General features: G+C 42.4%; 1 protein-coding gene across 9 annotated transcripts in view; it reads right to left on the bottom strand.

Moving 5' to 3' along the window:
- SYNE2 (spectrin repeat containing nuclear envelope protein 2) overlaps positions 1-23807 on the bottom strand; it is a 1823309-nt gene that overhangs the window by 1014532 nt on the left and 784970 nt on the right. For all 9 annotated transcript variants that reach the window (XM_069207355.1, XM_069207357.1, XM_069207362.1 and 6 more), the window contains 2 exons: positions 22343-22564; positions 13758-14039 (listed from right to left, as the gene is read on the bottom strand). In XM_069207355.1, coding sequence (XP_069063456.1) covers positions 13758-14039; positions 22343-22564 — 504 coding nt within the window. The remainder of the gene's footprint in view (positions 1-13757; positions 14040-22342; positions 22565-23807) is intronic.

The following is a 23807-nucleotide window of genomic DNA, read 5'->3' on the forward strand; positions in this document are numbered from 1 at the left end:
AGAAAGACAATCTTTAGTATAAAATGTTCATTTCCACACTAAGCTGTCAAAAAGCCACCAACAACACTAGACTCTGGGCCAGAGTTCAAGTTTAGCAGACGGAAAACTCCATCCGCAAAGCTCCCGACAGGGTGGACGCGGCCTACTGGGCGACCTCCCCGCTAGAATTATTAAGAGTTTCCTGCTGGCCAAGTGTGAAACAGGCTACAGCATTGTCTCCGGCTCGTAGTCGAGCCGGCAGCAATGCTGTCTCCTGCAGAGTACACCAGCATCTTGCAGACAGTGAACATTGCGATGGTGCTGGCCAGGGGTGCCCCTGCAACGCTCTTGCAAGTGTATGGACAGTGCAGGAGCCCCTCTGGTGCCCCCTGCACCCGTTCTCTGCCAGTATTTTTATGGCAGTGGTACAGCCATGAAACCGCTGGCGGAGAAGGGTGTCGTAATCCCAAGGGCAGCGCTGCTTGCAGTGCTGCCCTGGTGGATTAGGACCGCCACCACCATCAGACCACTGGGATCTCCAATCCTGGCAGAGTACGCGGTTCCCTGGCGGTCCGACCCCAAAGGTTGTAATGTAGTGCTCGGACCACCGCATTGGCAGCGTTTGACCGCCACACGCAAACCTGGTGTTCTAGTCATCAGCAGGTTCGTAATGAGGCCCTCTGTGTTGAAATGACACAACATGGTTCTTATTTCAAAAATAATGTTTACCGGTGTAAAACTGGAAACATATGGTATCCTTTTAACACTGATAATGATTCCCTATTATATTTCAAATGAATATGCAATTAGAACAATGAAATACACAGGCTTTCTCGGAAGGTCACATGACTCTTTCTCAGTTCACTATTTAGGGGAGCCAGGAACCAGAAGGAGAAATAAATGCATTTGATTTCCAGAAGACAGAATGAACCTGGGTACAAGCGCTACTTTTCTGGAGCAAACTCACAGACAATACAAGTGTAAGATTCTAGGTTCTAGGTTCAGAGACAAACTAATGAAGGTGGCAATAGTGTTATGCCACCTGTTGTGAAACAGTCCCCATGCATTCTTGTCTTGGCCTAGTGTCTGGAATAATAATATGATAATATATGCTAACTCTCAGGTCTCCTATGAGGCAATATACTGCACAATATAACAAAGGTGCTGCCAAAGTGATTCTAACTTCCCACATTTAGAAAGCACAGCTTGGATTTTAAAACAACGCAATGGTGCATTATATTGTGTTTATTTTCTTTCCCATTTGTATAAGCTATTTCATCTCACCGTATTTCTGTGGAAGAGAGTAGTCCTACACTTGTACTGTAACAAAACATTTTTTTTGAACCTTGCAATGTCTGGAATTATTCTTCTGGATGCAATAAGGGGACATGGTTTTCCTCACCCACCAATGAACTGGGTATGGTTACACCGTTGGTACTGTAATGCTTCTTATGATTGTACATGTACAGGTGATAAGATAACAATGGTATGGTCACCAAAGTATTTAATATCCGCTACTATGATCTGCGATATTGGTAGTTGGATCCCTCCCTAAAGAAGTGTTGCACTGTTTAAAAATACCAAACATATCAAAAGCACTTTCATTCTAATATGTTTTGGACAGCCAAAACATAGATAGGTTCCATGGGATAGATAATATTGTACTCAAATAAAAAAGGTGTGTGTGTACCATACTTATTCGTTAGGGAGAATAGGTTGATCATTTCACAACAAGGTGACATCTGCTGGAAGCTAGATAACAGAGGTGAATTAACCCAATAACTGGGAAAAGATCCTGTATAGAAATGTGATGACTTTTATCAAACTTTTTAGAAAAACGTATCAGGAACAACGACCTACTGCAATGCTCAGTATACAAACTTTCTTGAAGAAGATTGCTGTTTTCCCGGTGGAAGGAGAGATGACACAACAACTTGTGGTTAGTATCACTAAGAAAGAAGTGAGAGAAGTTATAAGGGGCCACATGAACTAAAGTTTGAAATTGTGTGTTCCTACCTGCAATTTCATGCGAATTGGAATTAGCAAATCACAATGTCAAATGTATAAAACTAATTTGAGTTTCTTTTGCGATTCCCAGTGGGTTGCAAAAGGACCTACCTCATGAATATAAATGAGTTTGGTCGCATTTTGCGACCCATTAGAAATAACAGCCCTCACAGGGGAAGCGCTGTGTGGCCAGAGGAGGGGCAGGAGCCCTTTGAAAACTTTACCGCGCTCCCGCCGTCGCGGGAAGCGCTGTGTGGCCAGAGGAGGGGCAGGAGCCCTTTGAAAACATTACCGCGCTCCCGCCGTTGCGGGAAGCGCTGTGTGGCCAGAGGAGGGCCAGGAGCCCTTTAAAACTTTACCGCGCTCCCGCCGTCGCGGGAAGCGCTGTGTGGCCAGAGGAGGGGCAGGAGCCCTTTGAAAACTTTACCGCGCTCCCGCCGTCGTGGGAAGCGCTGTGTGGCCAGAGGAGGGGCAGGAGCCCTTTGAAAACTTTACCCCGCTCCCGCCGTCGCGGGAAGCGCTGTGTGGCCAGAGGAGGGGCAGGAGCCCTTTAAAACTTTACCGCGCTCCCGCCGTCGCGGGAAGCGCTGTGTGGCCAGAGGAGTGGCAGGAGCCCTTTGAAAACTTTACTGCGCTCCCGCCGTCGCGGGAAGCGCTGTGTGGCCAGAGGAGGGGCAGGAGCCCTTTAAAACTTTACTGCGCTCCCGCCGCGCGGGATGCGCACGGGTGGCGCCCGGGCAAAGCCCGGGCCAAGGGCGGGCCCGTCCTTGCCTGTCATTGCCAGGAAGAGGCAGGGCAGGGCCACCCCCCTGACATCCACCCAAAAGAAGTCTGGATCAGTTAGCCCAATGGACAGGGCTGCTTAAAGGTACTGTGCCGGTGATTACTCTTTAAAATAAAAGAGGGTCTGCTGTGAAGGAGCACTGATTACTAGTTGAAGGACGCTCCCCCCCTCACGCAAGGATTGACTTAGGTGGTTTACGCACAAGGTATAAGTCAGGCCTATAACTCTTTAACTGCAGTGGTTTTGGTGTGGTTAAAGGCTGTGACTGGACATTTGAACCAACTAGCGCCTGATTATAATCTGGTTCTATTTTTTTCCCCCAGTCAGGGGATTTGACTCTGATATATCTGTTAAAGTAATTTACAGTGCCCTATTTTGGACAAAGGGACTAGCCTGTCAAAATGGGGAAACGTAAGGGAGATAATGGGGGTAGGGAATCCACCCAGGAGGCACCCCCACCCAGGCTAATAACAAGTTACCTAACGTCTGTAATGGGTGCCATTGAGACAGAGATAGGGAGGGTAGAAGCTACCCTAGAGTCGTCTCTTGAGAAAGCAGGAAAGGCTGGGGAGGGGGGACGGAACCCGTCGGCATCACTGCTGCCAAGCAAGATCAAGGAAAGAAACCCTTGTGTATTAACAGAAATTGATTTAATCGATTTAATCACTCCTACAACCCCAGAGAGCCCACCCTAAAAAAAAAGCAGGCAAATAATCCCCCCCCAAACGGCAGTAACTCCCATACACCAAGGGGGACTTCCTGTAGATAGGGAAGGCTCTGGAGAGCCCTCATCAGGAACTAAGAAGTCCAAGAGCAAATGTCCTTCTAAAACCCCAAAAATAAAACACACTATAGGTAAACAAATAAAAGACAATAAAAATATGGACCCAACCAAAACGTGTTTTCTGCAAATTGAAGACCAACTCAGAGACATTAAAAAGCTATGCTCATTAGTTCTAGAGAAAGTGGCCGCTCTCGAACAAAAGGTTGAATCTATATCAAATTTAAAACCCGTACCACCAAAGGCAGAATCTCAGAACACTCATTCCATTTCTGAATATTTACCAACTCCACCTACTCATCAGCATCAGAATTTTAGAATATCTCCTCCTCAGAACCCAATCCAAAAACCCTTGAATGCAGAGGCCCCACAACATTCTACAAACCCACAATATCAGCGGGGCATAAATAAACGGGGAGGCCGCCGGGGCCAGGAAATTATAAGTACTCAGGTAGCCTGCCCAAGGATACCTCTGGCATGTACCCCCTATGTTTTAATCTTGGAAAATGCCCCTATATTGGAAAGCACCCATCCCGAACCCCATATGTCTCTATTGAATAAAGTGACGCATTGGGTAGGAAAACACACGGGAGGGCGGGTTGACTTCCATAGGGACATCTTAAGTGTAAGAAGGGTACCTTGGGTTGGCTCATCCCCCAAAACATCACCTGGGGATTGTATTATAATAAACTTTAGGACCCCCCGGACTGTTAATGCTCTATATCACCATCTCTCACCTATGAGATCATCTGTAGGGCCTATAAGAGTCCAACTCCTGACTAAGTTTATCCATCCGTTACCAAACCCACGTTACTCTGATTCAACCTACTCTGGGTTTCAGAATCCCAGTAACCTTGGTCTCTCTAACCCCTCTGATACTGCTTTGACATTATCTAATAGATATGAGACCCTGACCTCACTAGAGCAGTTAGATTGACAATCACTAACTGAGCCATCCTTGCAAGATCCTCTGGAGATAAACGTACTCCCACAGTCCCCCCTAGAATCTAAAGGAGTCCCTAATATACGTGATATACAGGGTATGACACCCCTAGGGATTATTTCATGGAATGTTGCAGGTCTAAAATCAAAAATTGGGAACCCCGATTGGATAGATTTAGTGACGGGAAACCTTATTATTTGTTGTCAGGAGACCTGGCTCACAGAATCACCACATATTAATGGCTATACCACATATTATGTCCCTGCAACCAAAGCCCATGCAGGCAGAGCTAAGGGCGGTCTGGCTATCTTTTTATCTGTGGAGGCTGGAGGGACGGAAGTACGTATTGCAGGTATATCGCCTTTTTTTCTGGCCCTATCTCTGAAACTAGAAGAATCATACGATATACTACTGATCAACTATTATAACAACACCTTTGATAACTCAGACACTAGAGTGGTCAGTAGTTTGGAGACCCTAATACATAAGGTAACAGTATCTAGTAAAAAAGGACATAAGAATAGTCTGGGTTGGTGATTTTAATGTCCATCTCTGTGATCCAGAACTCCTTGATTGTTGTGGACTTCTGGACGAGAATGACATTCCCATTCAACATTTCAAACACTCTCCGTATGGGAACGCCCTCAATTCTCTGATAACAGTAAACTCCCTCTCCTTTCCCACACCCGCCACCCAAGGGATACCAACATTTGTAAGGGGGGACACTCACACCACTATTGATTATATTATTTATTCTAGAGAACTGTCCCCTATTACAGGTCAACTCAGGGTTACCCCGACCTGCTTTAGTGATCATAACCCCTTATCCATTATGATTAACTTAGGTCTGATAAATGATCCAAGAAGAGGGAAGCAACACCCTCCCATGAAGCTCTCATCCCAAAAAGGGCTTACAATCAAAAGGGGGAAGATAAACACCCAAAAATTCTTTGGAGATGTATTTTTGAATAAATGGCCAGATGTTATGACATCCCTGGACGAAAATAAGGCCCCACACTAAATCATTCGGGCATTCTCCTCTCTGACAAATTACATGGCGGAGAAACTACACCCTCAACGAGCCAATAAAGTCCGTGGCCCAAGATGGTTTAACCACGCATGCACCTCATCTTTAAGCAAGCTTAAAAAAACCATCAGTGCATCTCCCAAAAATCCACAAGCAATCAAGATTGCCAGGAAAAACTATAAAGAAGTTCTTGCCAAAAGGAAAGTTGATCTAAGTGAATCTGCGTGGGAGGAACTGATGGCTGCAAGTAAACTCAAAGATACAACTGCATTCTGGCGTGTGGTTAACTCTCCATTATTTAGCGACAACTATGAGACGCCCATGGACTCTGTCATTCCAGCCAAGACCTGGGTGGACTATTTAAAAAAAACTTTCGCCACAGAGACAAACACCCAACCAGAAATGCTAAATTGTTTAAAACCTGCAGGAAATGATCAGCTAAGTCTGGCTTTTAGTAACACTATAAGCGTAGATGATGTTAAAAAGGCAATCCAAGATAGTCCATCTGAGAAAGCCCCGGGTCCAGACAGAATTCCTGCTGACCTATATAAAGCACTTCCAGACTTCTGGGGCCCATTGCTAACCAATGTTATGAGGTCGGCTGTGTTAGGCCCTCTAGTAGACTCTTGGAAAGAAGCAATCATCGTCCCGATTTTTAAGAAGGGAGATAGAGCTGACCCTCTGTGCTATCGCCCAATCTCTCTGCTGGACAGTTCAGTCAAAATTTTGGGCCGGGTAATTTTAAATAAACTAGAAGAATGGGCAACTGATACTCACTCCCTCTCCGAGGTACAATTTGGCTTTCGCCCAGGGGTGGGCACAGTCGAACAAACCCTTAATTTGACACTTATAGTCCAGAAATATACTAAAGCCAAAAGGGGCTGTATACACTTAGCATTCATGGATCTCTCCTGCGCCTTTGATACAGTCAGCAGGGAGAAATTGTGGAAGGTAATGCTGGGTATGGGCGTGGATAAACACATAGTTATATTACTCAGTAAACTTCATGCCTGTACAGAGGCTCGGGTCCGTTACTCTCGGGAGGGAGGCCTGACGGAGAAATTCCCCTCACAAAAAGGGGTCAGACAGGGTTGTGTTCTTGCCCCTTTTCTCTTTCTCTTATACATAAATGGGCTGGAGAAATTTCTTTGCGATTTAGGAAAAGACTCTGCGGTTATTAATAGCTCCCCAGTCCCTGTACTTTTATATGCAGATGATGCAGTATTAATTTCAAGGACAGCGAATGGCCTCCAGATTTTATTGAATGCTTTTAATACCTTTATGAGGAACCTTGGTCTTAAAGTTAATAGAACCAAGTCATTTGTCATGAAGTGTGGTCCTAAATTAGCAAAAACTAATTTTTTTATTTTAAATGGGCATGAGATACTAAGGGTCCCACATTTTACGTATCTGGGGGTCCCTATTGATGTAGATTTTAACTGGAAGTTTTTAGTTAATACACGTTCAATTCAATTCCAAAAAAACATTGAAGCTGTTTTTAGATTTGCAAGAAGACTACGACATAAACCTGTTAAGGAAATGATGACTGTCTTCACTTCTAAATGCCTTTCCGTCGCGACATTTGGAGCTGGGGTCTGGGGGCTTGCAGATTGTACAGGGCTCCAGATTACAGAAAACAAATTTCTAAGAAGGCTACTATCAGTCCCCCAATCTACACCAACAAAGTTCTGTCACAAAGAAGTAGGTCTAAGATACATATCCAGCTATATAAAACTTCAACCTCTTATATTGTGGATACAAATCTGGACCAAGCCTGAAACGCTTCTATGTAGAAAGGTGATACAGGACTGTCTTCTTCTGTCACGATTTCTAGATATACCCTGGCTTAGATATGTTTATCTCTCTCTCCTATCATTAGGACTAGGAGATTTTTTCCTTAAACCAGATACCTTAACAAGACAGGACATTAAGAAGGTCAAAGACATATTCTGGCAGAAAAATCAGGATACGGACCCAGCCTCCTGTTTAATGAGCCAACGGACAAACTTAGAGACACAACAACCTCAACCGAAGTTGTACTTGACCATCATTAATCATGAGCGACAAAGGTTTCTACTCACAAGACTACGTCTAAACACCTTACATTATCTTGTGGCATTCCCAGTTGCTGGAACCTGGTTTAAGATCCTCCCTCCCTGTTGCTGCAATGGAAAGACATCTCAAAGCACATTACACTTTATGTTTTTCTGCACTTTAAATACTCTTCCAAGAAAAAGGTTTTTACGTCCGCTATTTCAGTCTAACAGTATTAGAACTAGCCAACTTGCTTACTCCCACTTACACGATTTGGGAAATATGGACATAATCCAGGCTGTGCTAATTTTATACATGCCGCTTTTGGTGCTCGGAAAATGTACTAACAATGTTTTTTAGAATTATTTTTTATGACTGTGAAATTCTGTATGTTATTTATTTATTTTATGTCTTTTATGGTCTTTTTGTACCGAATAAAGTAAATTAAAGAGAAAAAAGAACAAAAAACTCAGGGATGGGGGCCTGCTGGACTCAGCAGACCACCATGTCTGTGTTTGCTTTTAATTAAAGCACTCTTTTTTTAAAAATACATTCCGGTTTCCACGAAGGGAGCAACAAGGAGTAATAACTTAATTTCTCTTCATTTTTCCTCTTTCTACGTGTGCTGCATTCCACAGAAAACATAAAAAGAGGAAACGTCTCTAAGGATTGTTTCTGTGGAGGAAGGTGTCTCTTCCTGTACAAAAACAATCCTGCCTACAACCATGGCGCAAGGGTCCCTGGGTTAGCACTAGGCTGTACTGTGTAAGCCAGCACAGGAATGAGCCATATCGTGGCAGAGATAGCATATTTCTGCTCTCTTCAAGTGACACAGTGCAACACAGCAAAGTGTCTTGCTGCATTGCGTCACCTCTTCATAAATCTAGCGCTATGTCTGAGTGTAGAAATCTTTGCCAGGTGAAAGGGGCACAAGTATCTGACCATCAAGAGGAATTTCCCTGAGCTTTTCCCACCAATACCAATGGATTCAGCTGGACTTTGTTCACAGCCTAGCTGGCTTTCGAGGGGACATTCTTGGACACTGTCTTCTGCTTTTCCTGGCTGGAGGACTTTGATTTACATTTCAAAAGCTAAGTCCTAATGTAAAATCTTTAACCAGAATGCACTCCATTGTGGTCAGCCTGAAATTGTGTCTAGATTCCAGTCATCCGCGAATAATGATTACTGATTAGCCCTTTACTTTTCCCTAGCATTTCTTCTCTTAAATCTTTAAAAATGTATGTTTACCGTTACCCTTAATTGATTTATGTCTTTTTTGTGCTTTTTAAACGTACTTTATCTCTATAATTTGGAGTGGGATACTTATTGTGATGTGTTTTGAACTTTTGAACGGTTCTGGTATTTCTAAAAGCTTCACACATTTTCTCTGAGTTAAGCCCGTATGCTACATGCCATAGCTACCAAAGATTGAGCTCAGGTTTAAATTATTGTAGCCTCTGCCTGGACCTAAAAGGCTCGTGACTATATGACTTGTGGTCTACTACCATCAAATTATTAATTCTCTTCCCAACACTGCTTTCACACTATTGACCATTAGCTGATAATGAACTGCCACTATTGTAATTGCTTTTAAACCATGAAAATGTCCCACAAAATGTGGACTCTAAGGCATGGTGACCTTCCCTTGTGCAAGGGCTTTGGCGACCAAATGGAAATATCATCTATCAATATTGAAGTAGCTTGGCCATATAGATGTTGTTGAAAGTAGTAACATATGGACTGCTCCAGCAGACAGTGCCTTTCCATCAAATCAGACGAAGTGTTCTTCTACAGGAACTCAGTAGTTCTGAGCTACCACAGATATAGTTTGATGACATCGATTTTGTATAAAAATGTGCACTCTTTGAAATTGGCTATGTTGAAGATCACATTTACAATTGTAATAAAAGGGCAGTGTTAAAAGGTGTGTCTAATTACGCCAGCCCTTTTTAACATGTATATAGAAGGTCTGTGTCAAGCGCTAAGAAATTAGTCTAACATTTTTTCACTCAAGGCACGAAGCTAGTCTAGTAAATCTACCCTCAAACAATTTGCTTATCCATAATGCAAATTGTAAATAAACCACGACAGCACTAGCTGTTAAGCGACTCGGAGGCATCTTCTATCACAGAATAAACCAAGACAGGTGACTGCTGGCAAAGGGAACAATTGAAGCGCTAACAGATTTAAGATGTGGGCCTAAATGAAGTTAATGTTAAGCAGGTGTATCTGTCTCTTATTTACCTGGGGTAATTAGGCATTAATTACTTAGCAAACTGGAAATACTTCATCCATCCTTTCAGACTACCAGAGAGAAATAAATGATTTGCTTTAGCCAATAGGAGCATGAAACTAAGCTGTATAAAACGAAGGAGACCACTCATACAGCCTTATTAAAATTATACTATTTAATCATCCATACCACCCTACTATTCACAGGCAAGGTTTCTGCCTGAAGTTCTACGCAGCATTTCACCAACACGATCTGTTAGTAATGGGTTGGTTTAAAATCCTCATGTAGATACTGTTTGGAGTGCAGCAGGGCAAGAGATGATGCTACCTGTAATTCACAATGACCAAGTAATGAGTGGACTATGGCAGATGAAGAGGTTATTCAGTTTTAGTGAGCAATATTTCAGTCAGAAGTGTCCCTCATAATTTCAATATTCTATTGCGCTTGTGCAGTAGTCAAAGCATAGTCCCCATGACAGTTCTACATGAGGAGCGGTTTGCATTAGATATCCATTCATGGTTTTAGGGTTATGCTTTCTCAAACACAGTCATAAATGTAGCAGGGGATTGTGCTTAATTCTGATTTAGCACAAGCTTGCTTAGCTGGCACAGATTCTTGTTGCACCTATGTTGAATTTCTTTGATGAAGCTCTATTGTTTATTCCTCGAGAAACCTAGTACACAAATGAACACACTATGAGCCTTGCATTATTAGTTTCTGAGGGCTACATTTGAAGTGGTTGCATCACAGTCACAAAAGAAAACTGAGACATAAAACAGAGGACACTATTGCCTCTGCAGGATCAGAAAACTACTTCCAATTCACATAGTGATCTACTGTAAAGAAGCAAAACTCATAAAGATCAATAGTTACAACTCCGAATGGCTGTAGTCCACTGTTCTGAAATATGAAGTACACTTCCAACAAGCAGTGGTTTAGGAGCTTTATTTATTGCCCTTGCTTTGATGGCTTGAGGACTGACAAAAGGTAAATCTGTTTGTAGTCAGATCTAAAAAGTTATCATTCCGATGAATAAATGACAGATACCGATATGCCACAATGTTCCATGCAAATGTGCACCGAGCATTTTGTAATCTGCGAGCTGGATTGGATTATACCATCCTACAGACAGCAATGTGTACAGAGAGCCATACTAATACATTACAGAAACTCATATGCTGATGTAAATTGACATTGTCTTCATCTGTGCGGTGACATATCAACTATCAATAGTACAACATGCATCCATTTGTTGTTGTACCGGTTTTAATCATAGCATAAATCATAGAATCAGGTTTCAAATGTTAATAGAATACTTTGTTTTACCTCATGAGCCATAATCATAAGGAAGGCACTCCATGTTGGCACCAACCCAGGTTTACAAATCTTTTTAAATTTCAGTTTACTTCAAAATACATGGGTTCATGCATGGGAACTCCCAAGATCCATGTCTGTAATGCCTACGTGACGTAAAGTAACACAAGGCAGCTCTATGTTCGGCGCTATATTACTTTAGGCCCGATTTTTATATTGGTGGTAAGCACACTCTGTCACTAAGGCGTCAGAGTATCCTTACTGCCAATATAATGGTTCGCCCGCCAAATTTAGATGCAGACAGATTATAGTCTGTTAACAGGGGAGACTACTCTGTCTCTGCCGTGGCCAAACATCTCTGATGTCCCGACCAAGTAAGGTGCATTGGAGAAATGGTTATAAGCAATTCAGATTTCTTAGATCTACCAATGCCCTGTGGGTTGTGGGTCCCTGCATTAAAAGGGTGAGAAGTGGGCAACAATCCTTTGGGTACATTGTGGCCAAACTATGGAACGCTCTCCCCCATACTCTGCAGACAGTTGACATAAATTGTCATTTTGGAAACACCTAAAAACTTGGCTGTTCAAGAACTAACCCCTCTGGAAGCTCTGGTGTAGTCTCTGTTGCACGACTAGCACTGGGATGCCTACGAGTAGCCATGGGCTCTATAAACGTGCACAGAATAGAACAGAATAGAATAGACCCTGTCCTATGGGCTGTTTACAGCCTACCTTAGGGGTGACATATGTAATAAAAAGAAGGGTTTAGGCCTGGCAAAAGGTTTATTTTGGCAGGTTGAAATGGCAGTTTCAAACTGCATTGCCGGCTGCAGTGGCAGGCTTGAGGCATGTTTTAAAGTGCTACTTTAGTAGGTGGCACAATAAGTGCTGCAGGCCCACTAATAGCATTACATTTTAGAGGCACTGGGTGCATTTAATACCACTTTACTGGCGATTCAATAGTAAATTAAATGTGACAATCAAGGAAAGGTAAATTATACCATTTTTAAGTGACAATGGACAAGCACTTTAGCACTAGACCTAATGCCAGAACAAACAATTTCAGAAAATGCAAGGAGTGAAGGCAAAACGTTTCAGGTAAGACCACACCAAGGATGTCAAGTCTAAAAGTAGCTTTTAAAAAATAACTTTAAAACAGCTTTCATTTAAAACCGGTATTCAGTGACAGAATAAACTGGCATAATAAATTAAAGAAAACCAATACAGATCAGGTAAGTCAACTAAAGACTCATATATTATTGCTAACCACTTGATACACAATATAGGGCAAATACGTGTCCTGTGCCACCCAGGTATGGATATCTAGCCCAGGAAAATTGTATGCAGACTTGGGAAATTGGAGCACAGATGAGAACTGAGAACCACTCAGTCTGTGCTACAGATTATTTTTTCTATATCAATGCATCCATAAGTATTTAAGCGAGCCCTTCGATCCTTTCTGAGCTGGCTTTCCAGGAAGTACCGGAGCAAATAAGGCTTTAAAGTGACCACGTTTTCTGAAGGCTGTTTAAGAACAGACAGGGCCACTACTATTTCTGAAACTGAAAATAATCTCAACAGTGATCAGTCAGAAAGTTGAGATGTATTATAAACTATAGTAAGATGGATAGGGAAAGACAGCTCAATCAATCTCAAATATCTAAAAAAATACATATTAAATATTCTTTTTCCCACCATTAGATGGGTATTATTTCCTAATCATGGCTAATTTTGCAGTCAGACCACTATCTTATTGTAGGAAGATTCAAAAGTCAAGTAATATCTATTGAAGAGGACAGACACTGCTCTACTCTCTTTCATTACGGAGCAATTATAGAGTTACAGGTTGAAAAGGTGGGAAAATATCAGTATAGTTTACTATAGGCCTCTGAGTGATGATACAGTACAGTGCCAGTACATCAAACAGAATCTTGATCAGCTAATAAAGGGGTTAGAATAATGACTATAATTTGAATCTATTGTAGCCATTGGCAGACACTGACTGTATTTTCTAACTATGATTGGAACTGATAATGGTGTTCAGGAGTACACAAGGGTCTATATTACAGCAAAGATAGTAGCAATAAAAAAACACTGAAGAGGGCAAAATTCAACACTAGGTTAAAGCAATTGTATCATTTCTCAGCACTAGAGCTATGTTTTAGAAATGAAGATGTGGATATTATACATTTGGTGGAGGATCCAAAGGGCCTGATTTATACTTTTTTAGCACCGCATTTGCGTCATTTTTATATGCGAAAGCGGTGCTAACTTACAAAATATAATTGAATTTTGTAAGCTTGCACCGTTTTTGCGTAAAAAAAATGACGCAAGTGCTTCGCTAAAAAAATATAAATCAGGCCCAAAGTGTGGTTTATTTGATTATTTGAGGCATACAGGGCACAGCTTAAGGTATGCAGTGAGCGGGGCAGAACACCATTTACTTTACCAAATGAAATAGTTTCAACCTCATAATCCTGTTATGGCATAACCTCAGAATGCCGTTTCCTTCTAAAAGCCCTTGGCAACTTTGTTTTGTACCTTCTATATGACTTCCCATATTTTGATTGTATACAGTTGTGGAATATTTATCATACATGCTTAGTTTTATCTTTCCTTTTGGGAAGCTGTTGTTTGTATATATGTTCAAGCATACCTCTGGCAAATGGCTGATCACTTTCTTTTCATCACCAGTCACTACTTCGGAAACAGCCGGTATCTTCTTGCTAAGTGAGATATCTGTCTCTGTTTTAGGCTCTTCAGGAAGCAAGGTAAGTTTTCCTTTTATGGTATCCTTTTGTCTCTTGTCCAAATCTAATTCTTTAACTGCTTCCATATCAGCTATAAAACCTGCTTGAAATGGTAAAGCATCTTCTTTAAGCGATCTCTCTGAGGGCAAGCTCTTATCTGATGTTTCCTCTTGCCAGCTAACAGGAATCTGTTGATTTTCCAAAGTGAGATATAATCAATCATAGTGTTTCTCTTTTACTCCATATTGATATAAAATGGCAAGCTACACACAATATATAAATGCAATACAACACAGTAAATATGTTTAGTAAAAGTACATTATTTATTTAGAGGTTATCTGTGAGCACTTACCATGAATGCCAATTAGTGGTTTGGAAGTGTACCATGCTCTTCCTCTGGATTACCATATAGTATTTGCAAAAGCAAAGAGTTAGAAGCTAGTGAAGTTGAAAGAGGTTTGGATCCATCCACCCGTGTTGGATGGCTATACAAAAAAAGTAGCTTGGACCCTATAGGTTTATTCTACATTGAGCCTCACCTTCTAGAGAAATTTGTAAATAAATCTACTATGTACAGGAGCACATGTTCTGATACTTCTACTACATGCAGCAGTATGTAGCCTAATTTGAAGGGAATAAGTGAAGTCCTTTTTTCTTAACCCTTAGTTGCTGGTGCTGACCAGTCCTAGTAGGTGCTCATGGAGCGCAGTGACCATAGTGCCCCACAGACGAATTACCCATTTCAGCAATAAAACAGGATGTTTGCTCATGGAGTAATATTTTATTTGTTGTTTTTAGAAGGTGTTTCCTTTCCAGATGTATCCCACCCTCCTGGGTTGGTAGTATAATTGTGCCTTTATTTAAGAAGTGCGATCGTACCTGTCCAGCCAACAACCGTCAAATCGCCCTCTTGGACACGGTGGGGAAAATCTTTGCTAAATGTCTGCTTTTCAGACTATCTATTTGGGCTGGGGATAAGAATATCATTCCCCTGGAGCAAACAGGATTCAGGCTTAATCATGGTACTTTGGATAATATTGCAACGTTACAAGTTATCACTGAAAATTATGTGAAAGAAAGAGGTGGAGTGGACTATGCCGCATTTATCGACTTTTCAATGGCTTTTGACAAAGTGGATAGAGACTTCCTATGGGAAAAGCTGGCTAACTTGGACATCCCTATTATTCTCCTTGAGCTAGTGATAGTGCTTCACTCCTCTACTTGGTGAAGAATACTTTTAGGGGGGAATAAAGGTTTATCCGAAGAGATGCCCACTCTGAATGGATTAAAACAAGGATGCCTTTTGGCGCCTTTGCTCTTTTCCTTATATATTTCAGATCTCCCCTCTTTCCTTTCCCAGAGCACGGGGTTTCCCCCCCAAATCGGTGGAAATTCAGTTTGCTGTTTACTATATGCTGATAAAATCATAATTTTTTACTTAACCCCTAAAGGCCTAAATAACAGTCTTTGTCACAGTATACTGAAGCCCAATTTTTAAAGGTTAATGCTTGGAAAAGCAAGGTTATATTCTTCCATGCAAACAAAAAAATGAAGTCCCCTAATTTTTACTGGTCCCTCAAAAGCTGGAAATTGTGAATTCTTACACTTATTTGGGGAAAACAGTCTGTGGGAATCTTAGCGACAAGGCGCACATAGAATATAATAAATCCAAAGCAGGGTGTCAGGCAAGAGGCATAGGGGCCTTGTATATGGCCACTGGGAGGAGGCATTTTGCACACCTTTGAGCGGTCTACTGAGCAAAAATTCCAGCATCCCTCTTATCTGGCCTGGAATTGATTGACTTCTCTAAATGGGGGGGTTTACATTTGATGGATGGTAAAACCCTAGGAAAACTCTTGTCTGTTAATTCTGCTAACTTAAGGCTGGAATTGGGATTAAGAAGCGTGTTCGTTCAGGGTTTAGTAGGGGTTATAAGTTGGGTTACTTGCCTCGCAAGGAGTGAGAATAATACTTTAAGGTCCTTCCTGAGGAAAGAAATTCTGGTGAATAATAGTTACAGGTATACCATCTGTAAGAATTTCATCTACGCCTTAGAAAGGCTAGACTTAGACTGCAATCAGGCCCTGGCTATTACCCCTTCTCAATTGAAAATTGGCTTGAAACAGGCTACATGGTCCTTAAGCTTTCGATTGGACACAGAAAGTTGTACAAAAAAGAGATCTTTTCTGAATTTAGCTGACTCTTTAATAGTAAAAAGAAGCACAACCTTAAATCACATTGAATCTACCACATGGGGTTAGGTGCTTTTGGATGCTGCTTTGCCAGGGATTGCTTCCTTTGAATGTTGTTTTAGCAAAAGGGCATGGCTTGACTAAGGAGTGTAATTTCTGTTTAGCTGAAACCCAAGATTAAAATATGTCTCCAACTTTCTATACTATCTGTACCAGAGTTTCTTCGAGCCTTGTATGATCCTCCCAATGAATTTTTCTGTTTTAGAACTTTTAATTTTTTTAAATGTTTCCTATATCTATTTTAAGCTTATGAAACGTAAAGGTGGTGTTTAATGGTGCGTTGTTTAATAAGGTAGTAGGGTGGGGGGTGTTTTGGTATTTCTTTTAATGTAACGGATCAGGGAGTTTGTTATCATGATGCACTTTATGGGTGGAGTCCTTGTTTGTTGAACAAGTTATTCAAGTGCTTTGGTACATATTTAATACTCTTGTCTTTTTTTATGTGGACCTCGTTTAGAGTTCCTAATCATAAATAAATATAAACTTGAAACTAGTGCCCCACAGGTCCACCAACCGGCTGGTCCCCTTTGCAAGGGTTGGAAGACCGTGGCCCAGTTTCAATTGTGCATAGTTAGTGGACCAGACTGAGTCTCATTTAACCCATTTTAATATTGGGCCTAGATTGGTAGGTAACACCTTTCCACTAGCTGTATATGTTTGATCCCTCATTGCACTGAGATTGATCTCGACTACCACAGGATTGTGATCTCTTTCCGGTCTGCAGGTAACCTGATGGCTTTGGCATCTGACCCACATGGGTGTGTCTACAGAAATATAGTCTAAGGTAGAGATGTTTTTAAAGGTTGCTATAAGTGTGCCAACTAGGAGTTCATTTTGGCTGGTTGCTCTCAGGCTAAACTCCTTAAGGAATTTTCCTACAGCCGTTCCCTCAGTCCCCGTCAGCTTCAGCCAGGTTTTGAAGATTAAAGTCTTCTGCTACCACACACTCATGATTTGAGTCGTTTAACAGAGATATGATGTGTTTAACATCTGCCTGTTTTTTTCCTTACGGGATTGATATACACATTTATAATTGAAACCGGGGTTATCTTATCGCTCAATACTAGGCCTTATATGCTCACCACGTGCACAACCCAGGATGATCTCTCCCACACCTCCACCTTAACATGTAGATCTAATTTTACATATGTTGCAAGGCCGCCTATGTATCTGCCAAACAGGTTTTTCTTTTGTGCAGCAGTCTAGGTTGTTAAAAAGCCAGGAATGGGTACTGGCTTTGACGACCAGGTTTCCTGAAGACACAAAATAGCTACATTATTTAAAAACTTCCTGGTAGTAGAGCTCGTGATGAGAAGACAGGCCTACCATGTTCCAGCTGACTAGCTTGATCATATATCTTGTATATTTGGAGTTTACCTTGTTATGGCTAAAAATGTGGTCTTCCCTTACTAGACAAAGCTGCGGGAAGCCAGGCCCAGTTTCGGGGTCCTTGACCACTACGTTCTGTTGGCACGTGTGTGCATTGAAAGGCACCTGTAACCCTTGACCATTGTATAGTGATTCTTTTATCCATAGTCGAAAGCCTAATCAAGGGCGTTCCTCTCAAAATTCTGGTTGCTTCTTTACCTTTATACAATTAATGTTTTCCGATTGTTAAGACAAAGGGATCATTTTATTTTATCGGTTTAATATCCCCAGATTTTCAGTTGATCGGAGTTTTCAACAATCCTTTCAACAATACTCCCGACAGACCGTGTTGTCAATGTGGATTTTCTCTGGCAGATACAGGTGTATACATTAAAGTTTACCAAAATCAAATGCCCTGAGGGAAGATTAGAAAGTGATGGTATGTTGTGCAACAGATGCCGAATGTTAGACATATTAAGGGTGTCCCAAGACCCCCACATGGAATATTGCGGGGTAATATTAAGGCGGGAATTTCAATTTTACTCGAGGGATTTATATTATCAAGGCTATCCTGCTGACTTACATTTCCATGGCGCGCCTGCGCAGAGCCAAGCCCAGACGTGCACAGATGCTCCAAATTGTGTGTATGATCCAGTGGCCAATTTGTTGAAGACATTATCTTTACCTTTGAGTCATTCCCTAAGTCATTCCTTTGCTCATTTTCTGTCAACATGACCCCCCCCTAGGGAGAGTTCCCTTCTGCGAAATTCCTTGTACCTGTTGTCCTTGATTCTGAACAGTCTGTGAGGATGTTGTAGACCTAAAAGGAGTTGCATCCTGTATGACTCTTCATTCTGCGATGGTCAGCTCCTTATGACTTTTGCTCGAATGTGTAGTTGTTGAATTTCTAAAGCTTATTTCCTTGTTTAAAATCAACGTGTCACAGCTATGCCTTCTGTAAGCTGGTAAATCTGCACTGCTTGTCTGAGTACTTGACTGACAAATCCCCGAACTGATTGTTATTGGAGCACGTCTTTTGCCATCTGCGGAACTGGTGGCTTCCTAATTTGTGAGAGGCACCCAATGTGCCCCCACTGCTTTGAACCTTAGGGTGTACCGCCTGTGCATATGTATTTATCTGGGTGTTATGTACAACAGATGATAATCACTGGATGTCATGTCTGCTTTCCCCCATTACAATTTTCCATGGATTTGGAACCATCTGGATGAAGCTGTCCTTCTGCTTATTCACCAGCAGCAGTCGGTTGAGGGAGAGAACTAGAGGCATCGTGTGAGGTGTGGTTTTGATGGAAGGTTGGATAGATCCCAAGCCGTGCAGAGATTTCCCCAGGAACATGGAGCCCCTGCTTGTCAGAGAGATGCGGCCTGGTACTTTCATTTTGTATGCTGAGATTCAATCTATTCTTTCTTTTGGAATTCTGCTGTAATTTCTTTACCTTTTTCTTCTGGTGTCTTGATAAATGTGTCTGTCGGTTACTTTCAGACACCTGCCAACCAACTGAGGGACTGGGGCTTCTGTCAACTGCCCATTTGTACCATCTTCTGTGGTGGCCTTTCCAGGGGGGATCGTTGACCTTGATTGAGCTTTAGTTTGGGGCAAGATGCTTGATGCCATATCTGTTCCTTCTTCATTGGACTCAATTTGTTTTTCTGTTATCTCTATACTGTGGATTCCCTTGCTTCCTGTCAGCCATCGGGCAGCAGTTTTTCCTGCTCACTTCTGGGGTGGTTTTACAATAACTTATGAGAGTGGCTAGTACATCAGGCAAAGTAGATAGTTTATCAATTATTGTGCCATTTGCACTTGTGGCTGCTGAGCTTCCTTCATTCTATTTATTCACCCAGTTCTCCAGCTTCCTAGTTAGCGTATCAAGATTCCTTTTGATCGTATGTACAGTCTGTGCAAGCATGTGCGTTAATTGCAGATGTATCTCTAGTAGATGTGACTATCAGGTGAGGCCTTTAACTGCAGCTAAGAGGCAGCTAATAGAGTCTGGGCTATCTCCACCAGCCGCACTGATAATAGACGAATAATCCTTTATGTTGTCAGGGCCAAAAGCATCCCCGGTCTCTGCATCCACACTGTAAACCTCTTTGCTATGCTCTGGTGGTGGTGCAGTGATCGTGTCCCAGCGCCCCTGCGCTGGCTTCCCTAAAGGTGTGGAGCAAGTCCGACCGTTGACAATGGCACCTTGTGCATAAACGTAATCTAATTGGGGGGGGACTGGTTGAAGTATCAATGCTTTGACTAATAGCTTATTACCTGTTGGAGTATCATGGTTGGCCATGATTGGCTTGCCTTTGCTCTTAACTGTGGACCTCAAAGTTCTTTTTGGGGACAGCCCTTCTTTGATATTATTTACTGACAGGGTGTCAGAGCCCACACCAGGGCTCCCTCTGGTATCTCCTAGTTTCATTGTTGAGGAGATCTCAATTACCTCTTGGGTACTATTCGCCGCCATGGAACTAGTTGGTGAACAAGGCCTGATGTTATAGATACTTCAGCATTTTCGTAATGCTGTGTCTGCAAGTTCTACCAACTCTGTAACAGCTGAGGCAACCAAGCTGGATCTTAAGGCACTCTTTATTAGACAGGACCCAAATCTGTGCTCTGGCAAGGTGCTCTCAGCAGATTTGATCAATTAGGTTCAGGGACCCACGGTTTATCCTGGCCCCCCGAATCTTTAGTATCTTCACCTACCTCCCCTCTTGCGAAATAATTCTGAACTAAACTTTTAGTATTCATCTCTCTCGGACCATGGACCCCCTTACCGTTGGCGTCCACTTTAACGTTCTTATGGGGCTTGACCTCCTGTGGCTGGACCCAGATTCAATGGGCAACCTTCCAATTTCTCCCAAAGACCAGAGAGACCCTACATGCTTTTTTTGACTGATAGAGTCAGAGGGAGCTCTGGGCGGTGCCTCTGCTCTTGGGGTGGCCTCAAACAGGCCCTTAACGGATGATTTACAAACTTTATATAATATAGACTTGAGGCACAAACAGACTGCTCTCTTGGGCTGTTTGTTCCAAAAAGCTTCAGTGACTTTGAATAGCTTCAAGTAACAACACCATTTGGTGCTGCCACACCCCACAGCCCTAGTCCTTTGAGTTGGGGGCACGAGCATCCTAAGTTCCTTTGCGCTTTGCGCCTTTGGCGGGCAGTGGACTGGGGGCACACAGCCTGCAGGCAAGTTGGAGGGAAGCAAATCTGAGAGCACGGGCCCTCAGAGCACCGCCTCACCCTGCTGCCCTTTCCAAGTTGCCTTGGGCAAATGTGGGGGGGGGGCATGAGCATGCTTACGTGCAGAACTCCATGAATTGAAAGGACCAGATGTCCTATGGTCGGTCAGTCTGGCTCCAGGCCAGCTGTATACACTGAGATGGGCTAAGGTGGAAATACTGAAGCCACTGAGACGAACTGGATAGGGGGTGGGGGGACATAGAGGGATGCTGAAGAGTGGGAGTGGGTAGTACGTACATAGAGCAGCCCTGCTATGGGAAGAAACTGCATTAGCCTATTGCTGCCCGCTTCTGCTCCACCAGCAGGGTCCACAGCTTTGAGCCTGCTACCCCCTCTGCTCTTACCCCTGCTGACTGCAGGTTTGATCCCATTATAACTCTGCACAGGGCCCCCCAGGCCCCCCTCAGGCTCACATCGGCTGCTGCCCTGGTGCTCACAACTTACAGGTGTAGTGGTATAGAAAAGCCAAATGCCAAAACGTCAAGGTGTTAAGATGGCTGGTCCTTCTCCTTTCTACCAGTCACCTGTGGTGCTCAACCCGACCACCAACAACCTCCGCTGGCCCCTGCCACAACCCTTACAGCGGTGCCTCAGTTGAAGCTGGGGAAGCACCAGCTCTCGATTGAGAGGGTCCCAGGAGAAGAGCGGGGTGAAGGGGCACAGACACAGGAACTGCCTCTGCAAGCTCCGAGCTCACACCAACGCTCACACCAAAACTCCTCCTCCACGTACAGCACACACACGCTAAGTGTTTCAGTACTTGAGCACTTGCAATATTCATTTGATAACCCGTGTGTGCCCACTGGAGGACAGATCGGATGTCAGCAAATTGTTAAAGAAGTAGAGAAGCCTTGCCAGTGCTGCCCACCCAGTGGTGGTGTAGTGGAACTAGGTACAATTTATGTTCAGGGTGATAAGGATCCATACTGAGAGAAATTCAGACTATAAATGACAAGGAGTACTTAAAACTGAAGCACAGTGTCTGTCTAGGGCAAAGGTAGAGCACCATATTCTATTAGACTGTAGGGGCTGTGATTGCAGCTTGAAGAATGATAGGGTGAAAGGGCATGAATCATGTTGTGAATCAGACAGTAGGACAGTGGGAGAGCATCCATTAAGTCTTGAATTCAGGGAGCCAGCAGGAGGCTATGTCTGTTTTTTATTGTGGAAGTGGACAGTAGACATGAGGTATGGTTTCTCATTTGGGTAGCAGTAGTGACAGCGTACACCAGGAATGCTTTTGATTGAGAGACTCTTCATAAATACATTTAACTGCAGAGCATTGTAGACAGCTAAACATGAGTATATGTTATATTGTGGCTAAACAAACACCATAAATTATGAAGAATCAAACATGGCTGAACAAACACTATACATTACGAAGAATCAAACAACAAGCGTCAAGTACTTCACTGGCAGAAGGCATATCTGCGTATTATGATGCCAACAACATGGATTGGAGCATCCTGGTGCCTTTTGATGTATGAAAAATTTGTGGTTTGGAAGGCCCATTCTCGTCTATGCCTTAACAGTAATACTATAACGTGAATATTTGTTAGAAATCTTCTCTTGAGCATAGGTCCCCATTTCAAAAGTATCTGCCCTCACCTTGCTTGATGAATAACCCTTTTTCTTTATGGCGCTTCTGCGAGATAGTCCACGTTTTGGTTTCCTATTGAGGTTTCCAAAACTTTCATCCAAATCTTCCAATTTAATAGATTCCATTTTGGCTGCAGGAATTTCCTCAACTGGTGATGAAGCTTCTTGTTTATCGAATTTCTCTGGCTGCAAAATCACCTGTAACGTTTCATCTTTCTGACTGGAAAGTACCTGCAGATTAAAACAATATATGTATATTTTAGGTAACTGCACTTTAAATATTTTTATTGTCAGCTTGTTGTATCATATAAAGCCTTACAATTTAATGAACACAATAAAACAAACGGACGACAAGCAGTACACAGCAAAATTAATATAAACTTGAGATGATTATCAAGGGACAATCTAGTGTTAAAATAAGGATTGTATCCAAGCACTGACTTGATATCTACTCCACTGCTTTCAACAATAGTAAAAGGTCCCGGGTCTGTTATGTCATTCCATTAAAACAAGGAATAGAATTCCAGGACCCTTGGCATGGAAAGAAAGGAACTGATATCAGCGCGCAGAGTAGTGCCTATATATAGAATCAGTACGTCATTTCCAGAGTGGAACAGCATCAGTGAAGACCCACATGGCACCACTTATTGCACACAGTGGCACACATGACAGTTGCTGCTCTTTAGTTTTCACTTTAATAGGACATCTAGTTGATTACTGCAGTGAGGTGTATCTGGGCATTAATAAAACCGTTACTCATCTTCAGATCCTACAAAATTAGGATTTAACAAAGCCGCCACTATTTTGATGCAGCTCTATTAACTTTCTATTCATTCTCAAATAGTTTTCTAAATCCTCTTCATAGTGCATTGCTCTGCCTACAGTGAACTCCCCACTTTCTCTCAAAAAACATAATCCCTGATGCTCTACCAGAGCTTTGAGCTCCTCCAAATTCACTCTATTGAGTATTCTGCATTTCTACAAACCTTGGTGATGAAGTTGTTGTATCCCTGGCATTTGCTTTAGAATAGCCTTCCTCCCGGTCTCAGCAAGAATTGAAAATATTTATCTTTAAGAAGAAAGCACATCTTCTTGTTTTCTCTGTAACTGTTTTTTGTATTTGTTCTCTGGTTGTACTCTGATTTCTTCTAGTGCCACGATAACTTGGGTGAACGATTACTCAACAAAACGTCTATGACATAGCACAACATGACATAACATATAATATGCTAGATGAGAGGCTACTTGAAAGGGTTGGAGAAAGGAAATTCAATCAAATAAAGCAATATAAAATATGGGTTCTTTCCCCAACATGTATTTCATGTATACTAAGGATGTTCAATTTCAATCCCAAGGTTTTAATGCAAAATGGTACACATATAATGCAAAATCCATAGATAACATACTTTGCTTGCCTCACGAAGCTGGAGCAAGGTAACTGAGGCTCAATGTACAGAGGACCTGCACACCGCAA

The sequence above is a fragment of the Pleurodeles waltl genome, chromosome 9, assembly GCF_031143425.1.
Source record: "Pleurodeles waltl isolate 20211129_DDA chromosome 9, aPleWal1.hap1.20221129, whole genome shotgun sequence".
NCBI classification, from domain to species: domain Eukaryota; kingdom Metazoa; phylum Chordata; class Amphibia; order Caudata; family Salamandridae; genus Pleurodeles; species Pleurodeles waltl.